General features: G+C 41.8%; 1 protein-coding gene across 1 annotated transcript in view; it reads right to left on the reverse strand.

Annotated features, from left to right (window-relative positions):
- Positions 1-326: 326 nt before the first annotated feature.
- bahd1 (bromo adjacent homology domain containing 1) overlaps positions 327-12249 on the reverse strand; it is an 83709-nt gene continuing 71786 nt past the window's right edge. Inside the window, exons 6-8 of the mRNA XM_078406212.1 lie at positions 7831-7910; positions 2742-2833; positions 327-1291 (exon numbers count right to left, since the gene is read on the reverse strand). Coding sequence (XP_078262338.1) covers positions 1105-1291; positions 2742-2833; positions 7831-7910 — 359 coding nt within the window. The 3' untranslated portion in view covers positions 327-1104. The remainder of the gene's footprint in view (positions 1292-2741; positions 2834-7830; positions 7911-12249) is intronic.

A 12249-nucleotide genomic window follows, 5' to 3' on the forward strand; every position in this document is an offset into this window, starting at 1 on the left:
TATTTCAAAAGTACTTTCAATGGCTACAAAGTGCTTCAAGATGTTGTAAAAGACTACGAAATTGCTGGCTATTCTCCTGCTGCTCTAATGTCTTGGTATCTGGCCATTGGCGACACCAAGGCCATGCTGTGTTGGCTAAATCTGTGTAGAGGCGCTGATGTCCATTTTTAAACCAAAGAATAACCAGAGCTTGGGCTTTCAGGCAAATCTCAATCAAAACTGGTGAAGCTGAATGATGGCAGAAGCATCAGTGACAATGAACCTTAATGGTGAATGATAGGCCGTTTCTTTTCAAGACCAAAACTAAGAAACTACGGTTCCCCCGAGAAACATCTTTAATTCTATTGGCCATGGGCCTAACACTTCAAACATTATTAAACCTTTCAAGTGAAAACATCAGAACATCAGTAGAGAAAGAACTATTTTTTTAAAAAAGTCTCTTCAAACATAGCTATCAAACTTAAATCATATATTAATTTTTCTTCCTCAAAAGTCAATACATTTTTGAAATTTAATTCCAACAAGCAATTTTCTTTGAAATAATAATTAAATGAGAAGAAAGAGAAGAGAGAGAGAAAGAATTTGGAATGATATCCGAATTCAGATGTAAACATTTTAATGCTGGCATTCACTGACTGCCAGCTTGGAAATTGGGCAAGGGTCTTGTGAGAAATAAATTGATTTGGAATATAAGTGCAATATTTCTTGTCGCTGTTTTTAAATTCATGGAAATTGTGAAATGGGTCAGCGATCATTTGGGAAACAGGACCCGTTGTTAGTGGTGATGGAGGATGAGGATGAGAAAAGTGACTCGAGTGTTGTGATGACAGTCGAATTGGTTAGTGCAGGAACCAGCACTGTTTCCCAGGAGCCAGTTTTCGGTCGGTCACTGTCCTTTGGTATCCAGTCAACGTGATTGAACGGGTCATAAAAACTCATCTAATCTATGTACATAAGGCAAAGGTAAGAGTATCTGTTGTCCACCAGGATGGCTTTGTGGAATTATAACTCCAGTCAAAATCCATTCATTCGGGTTTCTTTCTGTTGCTGCGTGTGTTTATTTTATAAGCCTGAGTTCTCTTAAAATCTGGGAAGTGCTATGAACTATTGCGGGTTTTTCAGAGTTCGCCCATGACGGAAGTCATAAACGTGTCTGCAAATGAAGACTAGATCTGGATGCGTGTTCTCTGGGACCTTGCGATGAGAAGGTGTGGAGTACTCTTCAGAAGGAGGAACCACTGGCCTGTGATCAGGAGACCCTTCCTCTTGCCATTTCGCCAAGGCACAGAATCTGTGGAAAAGCCAGGTTGAGAACATGAATGAGAGTTACACAAGCCCCTGGGGTTCGTTACACCAGCAACATCCCGTACTAGATCCTATGCATCTCAGGGCCCCCAACTGCAAGCAAATTTCCAGAGAATTAAGTATTTTCATTCAATGCAACTCAAAAAAATGATTGTCATGCAAGCCTTGTTCAGACCCCATCTGGTTATTGCATTCTATCTTGGGTACCACAGCTCAGAAAGATACATTCACCTTGGAGTAGGTACAGAAAAGGCGTATCAGAATATTACATGGGCAAAAATTTGGGGATGGAGGACAAAGGCATGATCGTTGTTTAATTTTAGTTTAAAGATGCAGTATGGAAACAGGCCCTTCAGCTCTGAGTCCACACCGACCATTGATCACCTGTTCACACTAGTTCTATGTTAATCCCACATTCTCAACCACTTCCTACACACTCGGGGCAATTTTACAGAGACCAATTAACTTACCAATCTGCACATCTTTGGGGCGTGGTAGGAAATACATGCAGTCAAAAGGAGAACATGCAAATTCCACACAGACAGCACCCGAGGTCAAGATTAAACCTGGGTCTCAGACACTGAAGAAGCAGCTCTACCAGCTGAACCACTGTGCTATCTTATTCCAGGATTTTAAATGGCAAAAATATCTGCAGGAGAGAGACGTGGAGAGAATACTTCCACCAGGAAACAATTGAGTAAATAAGGTTTTGTCCTTCATACAAGAAATAGGTTACTCAGGAGAAAAATCTGGAACATCTTTCTCACATAAAGGGAATGAAAATTTGAAATATTATTTTCCCTTAAAAAGACTCCAAGTTGGGAAACAATTGGAGCTTACAAGATTATTTTGGTTTGTTGGATAAAGTTAGCAAGTAGTAGTTAGATCAACCGTGATATGACTGGTGCAGAGCATGTTCAAGGAACAGATTGGCCCACTTCTCTTGCCATGTAAAAGCAAGGTAAAAAGAGAAAAACCAAAAGAAAACACAGGATGCCCACGAATCATTCTTTGCATTTGAATCCCATCTGCCCATCTTTCTGCTATCCCCTTGCTCCCACTTTTTTTTCACCTATGATTTTATCCAACTTCCTTTTCAATGCATGAATACACCTCAATTCAACCAATCTAGAAATACACAGATCTGTATTGTAACCACCATCCGAAGGGTCTCGACCCAAAACGTCACCCATTCCTTCTCTCCAGAGATGCTGCCTGTCCCGCTGAGTTACTCCAGCATCTTGTGTCTTTCTTAGATTTAAACCAGCATCTGCAGTTTCTTCTTACACCATCTTGGTGGGCCTGTTTCTCCTGAATTTCATTTTGTAATTATTTGCTGCCATTTTACATTTAAGCATCTACCTTAAGTACCTTCTCCAATCACTCACGTCTTTCCATGGGCCGTAGAACTAGAAAGCCCAGAGCCACTTACTTACCTACAGTACTCTGAGAATGTCAGCACATAGCATTTCTCCTCAATGCAGGCCACACTGTTCTCATCTTGGTGCCGGGAAGCAAAGATCTCATTCTGCAGGGGGGAAAAAATGCACACTGATTAATAAACCTGAAGGAAAGGCAATGTATTCAGTCTCAGTCAACCACCAGATTCAGGAATAGTTTCTTCCCCAGTCATCAGACAACTAATATGTGCTCCCATATGCTATATGTAGTCCTGATCTTACCACTTACCTTAATGCAGACCATGCACTTTTCCTGTAACATTGAAATGCCTCAACACTATATTCTGCACTCTGCATATTTCTCTTTCACTATCTGTTGTGTTTGTGTATAGATTGACTATACTCATATGATTCGACTGCATAGCACACAAAGTTTTTCACTATTTCAATATATGTGACAATAATAAATCAATAATAAACCAATAACATTACCAGTCTACTGGGGCAAGATGACACCATAACTTCAAGGGAGTTTGTGGTTTTCCACCTAACACGGTGGATGTTCAATAATTGTTCTTATCAACAAAGACATCCCTCCTTTGCCACACAAAGGCCACAAGACAGTTCTCAATTGATATTTCAAATCAATGGATAGTTTTATTTGGCATGCAAAAGCAGAGCTTTATTTGTAAAATTAAAATGAGCTTTTTAAGAGGTTGTCTCTTTTATGAAAAGAGAAGTAATCAAGGCTCTACTCAAGCATTTAGAAGAATGATAGTGGGGTCTTACCTAAATGTACAAAAATTGAATTATCTATCCAAGGGGCCGTGGAGGCATGATTGTGGAGTACAATTGAGACAGATCGATAGATTTGTTGAATATTAAGAGTTTCAAAGATATGTGGCCAATGCGAGAAAATGGCTCCTTGGGGTAAAATTGCGTATTCCTGTTTTTTTCCCCTCAGACCATACAATATTTATTGCCCATTTATTTGTTTTTAATTACACCTGACCATCATTAGCAACAAACTCAAGTTTTCAGCAGGTCCTGCCTTCAATTTGAATGGGATTACTATTCTTCAAATCAGTGACTTGGACAAAAATATAGATGCGTGGTTCATAAGTTTGCATACCGTACACAAATTGGTGGAAATGCAGACACTGAGGAAGACTAAAGTATACTGCAGAATATAGACTGGTTATAGATATGGGTGGAGAAATGTCAGCTGGAGATTAAGTTTGAGGTGTTGAGCTTTGGGAGGTCGTATACAAGGAGAAAGTATACAGTTAATAGCAGGACCCTTAAAGACATTAATGTATAGAAGTCGTGTCACAGCTTTATAAAACTGGGTAGATCATATTTGGAGTATTGTGCGCAGTTCTGGTTGCCCCATTGCAGGATGGATGTGGAGGCTTTGAGAGGGTACAGAAAGGTTTATCAGAATGCTGCCTAGAGTAGTAGGCATTAGATACAAGGAGAGGTTGGACACACTTGGATTGCTTTTTTTTCCAGTGTTGCAGGCCGAGGAGAGACCTGCTGGAAATATATAAAATTATGACAGACATGACAGGGTAGACAGTCAGAATCTTTTTCTCAGGGTGTACCCTCCAGCAGTTATACCCTCCATTATAACTGCTGGAGGGTACAGTTATAATAGTGGTGTTTGAGGGTTTTAGATAGGCACATAATTATGCAAAGAGTGGAGGGATATGGAGCACATGTAGGCAGAAGGGATTAATTTAAGTCGATATAATGTTCGGCAAAGACATTGTGGACCAAAGAGCTGATTCCTGTGCTGTAATGGGCCAAGCCTCGGTCAGGTCCACCAGCAGGCCCGGCTTGCCCATCGCGGAGAGAGGACTCGTTCACGGAGGATGGAGGATTTGCTTGGTAGGCCCGGCTCGCCCACCATGGACTCAGAACTCGGCCCTGCGAGATTCAGCGGGGTGCCACCTGCCGCCATGTGCAGTGGCGGCAAAAGATAGGACTGTTTGGTGAACTTTAGTAACTTTGGCGGCACCAAAACCACTGCGACTCTAACCTACTGTTTAGGCGAGGTCTGCTGTATAATTTTACCTGGTTGTATGCAAAACAAAGCATTTTGCTGTACCTAGGTACATGTGACAATAAAGTATAATTGAATCATTCATTGAATTGAAAAGTATCATTGAATTATTTAATAGTAAGTGGCAAGAATACAAAAATGTTTTCCTTAGTTTGGTGGTTGTCTACCACAACCTGTGCTGCCTAACCTAATGTGACTGTTGCATTCACTAAACAGAGTATTAACATGAGGCCTGTAACTTTTTGCTCTGATTGTACTGAAGCTGACCAGGGAGAAGGCAATTCTGGATTTAGTGTTGTGTAATGAACCGGATTTGATAAGGAAACTCACGGTAATAGAGCCATTAGGAGGTAGTGATCATAATATAAGTTTTAATCGACAATTTGAGAGGGAGAAGGGAAAATCGGAAGTGTCAGTATTGCAGTTGAGCAAGGGGGACTATGGAGGCATGAGGGAGGAGAGAGGAGCTGGCCAGAGTTGACTGGAAAGAGACCCTAGCAGGGAAGACAGTGGAAAAACAATGGCAGGTATTTCTGGGAATAATACAGAAGGTGCAGGATCAGCTCATTCCAAACAGGAAGAAAGATTCTAAGGGGAGTAAGTGACAACCGTGGTTGACAAGAGAAGCCAAGGACAGTATAAAATAAGAGAGATGAAGTATAACATAGCAAAGATGAGCGGGAAGCCAGAGGATTGGGACTCTTTTAAAGAGCAACAGAAGATAACTGAAAAGGCAATATGGGAGAAAAGATGAGGTACGAAGGTAAGCTAGCCAAGAATATAAAGGAGGATAGTAAAAGCTTCTTTAGGTATGTGAAGAGGAAAAAAGGTTAAGACAAATGGGGGTTCCTTGAAGACAGAAGTACGTGAATTTATTATGGGGAACAAGGAAATGGCAGACGAGTTGAACAGATACTTTGTCTTCCTTAATGAAGACAGATCCAATCTCCCAGATGTACTAGTGGACACAGGTCCTAGGGTGACGTAGGAACTGAAGAGAATTCACATTAGGCAGGAAATGGTGTTGGGTAGACTAATGGGGCTGAAGGCTGATAAATCCCCAGGGCCTGATGGTCTGCATCCCTGGGTACTTAAGGAAGTGGCTCTAGAAATTGTGGACACATTGGTGATCATTTTCCAATGTTCTATAGGTTCAGCATCAATTCCCGTGGATTGGAGGGTAGCTAGTGTTCTCCCACTTTTTAAGAAAGGAGGGAGAGAGAAAATGGGAAATTATAGACCAGTTAGCCTGACATCAGCGGTGGGGAAGATGCTGGAGTCACTTATAAAAGAAGAAATTGCGGAACATTTGGATAACAGTAACAGGATCGGTCCGAATCAGCATGGATTTACGAAGGGGAAATCATGCTTGAGTAATCTTCTGGAATTTTTTGAGGATGTAACTAGGAAAATGGGCAAGGGAGAGCCAGTGGATGTAGTGTGCCTGGACTTTCAGAAAGCCTTTGATAAGGTCCCACATAGGAGATTAGTGGGCAAAATTAGAGCACATGGTATTGGGGGTAGGGTACTGACATGGATAGAAAATTGGTTGGCAGACAGGAAACAAAGAGTAGGGAATAATGGGTCCTTTTCAGAATGGCAGGCAGTGACTAGTGGGGTACCACAAGGCCCGGTGCTGGGACCACAGCTATTTACAATATACATTAATGACTTAGATGAAGGGATTAAAAGTAACATTAGCAAATTTGCAGATGACACAAAGCTGGGTGACAGTGTGAGCTGTGAGGAGGATACTAGGAGGATGCAGGGAGACTTGGACAGGTTGTGTGAGTGGGCCGATCCATGGCAGATGCAGTTTAATGTGGATAAATGTGAGGGTATCCATTTTGGAGGTAAGAACAGGAAGGCAGATTATTATCTGAATGGTGTCAAGTTAGGAAAAGGGGAAGTAGAAAGAGATCTGGGTGTCCTTGTTCATCAGTCACTGAAAATAAGCATGTAGCAGGCAGTGAACGAAGCAAATGGCATGTTGGCCTTCATAACAAGAGGAGTTGAGTATAGGAGCAAAGAGGTCCTTCTGCAGTTGTACAGGGCCCTAGTGAGACCACACCTGGAATACTGTGTGCAGTTTTGGTCTCCAAATTTGAGTAAGGACATTCTTGCTATTGAGGGAGTGCAGCGTAGGTTCACTAGGTTGATTCCCGGAATGGCGGGACTGTCGTATGTTGAAAGACTTGGGGCGACTAGGCATGTATACACTGGAATTTAGAAGGATGGGAGGGGAACCTTATTGAAACATAAGATTAGGGGATTGGATACGCTAGAGGCAGGAAACATGTTCCCAATGTTGGGGGAGTCCAGAACCAGGGGCCACAGTTTAAGAATAAGGGGTAGGCCATTTAGAACGGAGAAGAGGAAAAACTTTTTCACCCAGAGTTGTAAATCTGTGGAATTCTCTGCCTCAGACGGCAGTGGAGGCCAATTCTCTGGATGCTTTCAAGAGAGTTAGATAGAGCTCTTAATGATAGCCGAGTCAGGGGTTTGGCGAGAGGGCAGGAACTGGGTACTGATTGTGGATGATCAGCTCGAAGGGCCGAATGGCCTACTCCTGCACCTATTGTCTATTCAGACTGCCCGGCACCAGGAAGAAAGGTGACTCTCCCAATTCTTATGTAAAGGCATTAATTGCTTGTGTGCTTTATACTCAAACCTGCGTCACTCAAACGTGGTTATTGTTATGGCCTATAACACTCTTAATTCATTACAATGTTAAGCACCTTTCCTGGATGTCTTCCTCTAATTTCATCAACTTAGGTTAAACAACTTCACCACTTCAATAAACATTGAATATAATTGCAAGGAAACAAAAAGCAATGACCACTACAAGAAAGCCAAGACAAATCTCAATAAGGTACAGGTAGTCAAAGCAACACAGGACACAGATGCTAGTAAGAGACGAATACGGTTAGAGGTAGAGGCCATGAGATGGAATCAGGGCATGTGGTCACGATACACTGTAAAGGGCAGAGCAAGAGGTAAGGGGAGTGGGTGAGGAAAGGAATGCCTAAAAATGGTGTAAGCAAGGATGGAGATGCTCACCTCACAGTGAATGCTGGGGTTTCTGCCTCCCTGGATGTGCTCAGGCCTGTAGTACCAGTAAAGGCTCATCATGAGTTCCCCTAGAAGAAAGCAACATTTTAATGAGCGTAGACTCAGGTGAAGGCTCCACTAACAATCCAAACTTGCACAATGCCCTTGTTAACTTAAGGCCTCTCCAGGGAATTGCTGAGCTCCCCGGCAATCATCCGCATAATATGTTTGCTGCTGGCCAGTTATCTAGAGATTAGACCAAATTTCACAATATGAATCGGGAATTTGAATTCAATTATCGTTAAGCAGTCAAACGCTCAGCTCAAATGTCTCGTGTCACTTTGTGAAAGAAATTCGACATTATTGCCTGCACATCACTCTAGTCCTGGTTCATGAGTTAGAAAGCCAAAACAACTAGCCTTTTATCATTCCGGTGTTATCCCCATTCTACCACATTGAGGTAACTCAAGCTGCGCAATAAATTTCAGCCTTGCCAATGACAAATAAATCCCCAAAATATACAAACTAGAAAACTAATTCATCTCAAATTCGGCACGATGTAATTGAAGAAAAAGTTCCCATTTAAATCACGAGCAAAAATTATTTATATTTAAAACCATGGAGGATGCTTTGTGTATGCAGTCCACTTTATAATTTTTCATATATCATTTGCACTCCAGTAACCTTTGCAGATGAATCTTGCACAATGCGAATCTGGATGGCTGAGGCAGAGGAGATCAGATGGATGTTGACACGAGTAAGGGACAGCTCCCCAGATGTAACACCACTGCAAGTGTTGCTGCAGTTCATAAATCAGTACACCACATTACATCTGCAATTCATAACTTCACTTGATCTCAATAGGATGTAATAACTGACATGGAGTCTATTTTAATAAAAAGGCTGGCAGTGTCATTTCCCAACTAATCCATTGACCACTGCCAGAAAAAACATGGAAACAAACATTGGGATGAAACTAGAATTAGCTCATCCATGACACTGTTCTAAGGGAGAACTGATTATTAATACTCAACTGTCTTGAGATCTCTATACACCTTCAGTTATGGCACATCCATTTCCAACAGCTTGTCTTTCATGTGCTGTATCCAAAGCTGCTCTTATTACTTATTTGAGGAAAAACTTTTTCAGTCAGAGTTGTGAATCTGTGGAATTCTCTGCCTCAGAAGGCAGTGGAGGCCAATTCTCTGAATGCATTCAAGAGAGAGGTAGATAGAGCTCTTAAGGATAGTGGAGTCAGGGGGTATGGGGAGAAGGCAGGAACGGGGTACTGATTGAGAATGATCAGCCATGATCACATTGAATGGCGGTGCTGGCTCGAAGGACCGAATGGCCTCCTCCTGCACCTATTGTCTATTTTCTGTCATCTGCTCAGCAAAGTTAACAATAGACTGGTATTAATATTTATGGCTAATGTAGGCCTGGAGCAGGACCAATTAGATATACAAATCATTTTTAAAATATTTATCATGTTAAATCAGGAATGTAATGACAAAATAACTGGAGCCAGATCAAGAGCAAAGTTTGTTATGCTCATTTAACAGATAAAACCACCCTAAACTGCTTTATATAGCCATTAACAAAATTTGCCACCGAGCCACTTGTGGGATGTGTCGCCAGAATCTTGCTCTTGAGGAGCATCTTTCAACAAAAAGGGATTGAAATCTTTATGGAGGGAATCACAGAACTACATAGCCTATATCTGACACTCCAATCATTGTGTGAAAGGAACTGGAAATGCACAGGTGGCCAGCACTGGAAGAGCATAGAGGTCCGAAGGTTTGGAAAAGACGAGATTGCAAGCATGGGGATGGTAAACCCTCAGTCCAAATGAAGTGCGAGCAGAGTTCCTGTACAAGTCTGTGAGCACATTAATAATGGAAAGTAGACTTGGTGAGAGTTTACAGCAATTTACTAACAAAACTTCTACTGTACAGCAATTCATTGTGAAGCATCTAAATCTTAAGAGATCAGCTAAATCTAATGTTCAATCCTTAAACCAGTCTCAAGGTCACTGATCTTTCTTTAACGGATGACGAGTAGAATGAGGATAGAGTGAAAGTAGATGATCAAATCACTATGGTAGTGGCAACCAGAAATACAGTTGTGTCTCACAACTTTGAGAAAAAATAATGAGTAAAAAGCACCACCATTTGGTGATCCCACCTTTACATTCTTGGCCATAGTAATGTTGATGGCTAAGACATTTTATAAAACTGCTTCGTAGAAACCCATCTAGTCATGGTTAGTCGGAAGGGAATAGAATACCTCATTATCTCATTCAGCAAAGTAGTACACTGGGAACTTAATAAAATAAAAAGTTCCAGTGCATTAAGCTAAAAAATATGGCTACATCCTTTGCAACTTAATCAGGTGGAAATCTTCAGAGAAAAAATGGAATATATTAAATACACACAAAATACTGGAGTAACTCAAGAGGACAGGCGGCCTTTCTGAATAGAAGGAATGGCAGACAGAAAGCAAGGAGTTGGGATAAATGGGTCCCTTTCAGAATGGCAGGCAGTGACTAGTGGGGTACCGCAAGGCTCGGTGCTGGGACCGCAGCTATTTACAATATACATCAATGACTTGGATGAAGGGATTAAAAGTACCATTAGCAAATTTGCAGATGATACAAAGCTGGGTGGCAGTGTGAACTGTGAGGAAGATGCTATGATGTTGCAGGGTGACTTGGACAGGTTGTGTGAGTGGGCAGATGCAGTTTAATGTGGATAAGTGTGAGGTTATCCACTTTGGTGGTAAGAATAGGAAGGCTGATTATAATCTGAATGGTGTCAAGTTAGGAAAATGATATCTGGGTGTCCTAGTGCATCAGTCACTGAAAGGAAGCATGCAGGTACAGCAGGCAGTGAAGAAAGCCAATGGAATGTTGGCCTTCATAACAAGAGGAGTTGAGTATAGGAGCAAAGAGGTCATTCTGCAGTTGTACAGGGCCCTAGTGAGACCGCACCTGGAGTACTGTGTGCAGTTTTGGTCTCCAAATTTGAGGAAGGATATTCTTGCTATTGAGGGCGTGCAGCGTAGGTTTACTAGGTTAATTCCCGGAATGGCGGGACTGTCATATGTTAAAAGACTGGAGCGACTAAGCTTGTATACACTGGAATTTAGAAGGATGAGAGGGGATCTTATCGAAACGTATAGGATTATTAAGGGGTTGGACACGTTAGAGGCAGGAAACATGTTCCCAATGTTGGGGGAGTCCAGAACCAGGGGCCACAGTTTAAGAATAAGGGGTAGTAGGCCATTTAGAACAGAGATGAGGAAAAACTTTTTCAGTCAGAGTTGTAAATCTGTGGAATTCTCTGCCTCAGAAGGCAGTGGAGGCCAATTCTCTGAATGCATTCAAGAGAGAGCTAGAGCTCTTAAGGATAGCGGAGTCAGGAGGTATGGGGAGAAGGCAGGAACGGGGTACTGATTGAGTGAGAATGATCAGCCATGATCACATTGAATGGTGGTGCTGGCTCAAAGGAACGAATGTCCTACTCCTGCACCTACTGTCTATTGAATGGGTGACATTTCGGGTCGAGACCCTTCTTCTGTCTCGACACGAAACATCACTCATTCCTTCTATCCAGAGATGCTGCCTGTCCAGCTGAGTTGCACCAGCAATTTGTGTCTATCTTCGGTGTTAATCAGCATCTGCAGTTCCTTCCTACGCACTAAATACTCATCTTTGCACAAGACTTGCCTCACTAAATGCGGCAATTTTAGATTGCAGTACATCATACGCCGTTTTGTGAAGCACATTTGTGGTAGAGATCCATTCCACCATTTGTGCTCCAGTCCATGTTTTGTGGTACATCACCATTTAATCATTTCTGCTTGACATCCACTTGTAATCCAATCCCAAGTTTTGTGACAGATGCATCAATTATCTGTAAACTGCTCTATAGAATATGACAATAACACTAATTGCATTTGATTCAATTTGATTTCACAACCTGTGCCAGACTCGTGCATAAACAGTAAACCCATTCCATGCAATTGGGTGTACGGAACCTTCAGCTTCAGCTCTCCCATGTTTTGTCGTAAACACATCCAATTAACTTCAATGCAGTCCGTGATTGATGCGGTGAGTATCCTTGCTGACATATTCAGGAGGCGGTACAAGTAGAAACACATGGCCAACTAAGGTGATGATAAAAACAGCGCACAGGCACAATATATTGCAACACCATTGAACAGAAATATACCTGCTGTCCTTTATTTATCGCAAACCAGACCTTTCTAAAAATGGAGCAAAAAAAAATCACCCATTTTGTTTTAGAAAGGAACTTTCAACCAGATGCTGGATATCTGGTAGGAAAATACAGCCAAGATTAAATAAGCCATGATTTTACTTAGTTGTGAAGCTGGGTCTTAAGAGTTGACTATCCCTGCTCTCATTTC

Source organism: Rhinoraja longicauda, chromosome 10 (assembly GCF_053455715.1).
Source record: "Rhinoraja longicauda isolate Sanriku21f chromosome 10, sRhiLon1.1, whole genome shotgun sequence".
In the NCBI taxonomy this organism is placed as follows: Eukaryota; Metazoa; Chordata; class Chondrichthyes; order Rajiformes; family Arhynchobatidae; genus Rhinoraja; species Rhinoraja longicauda.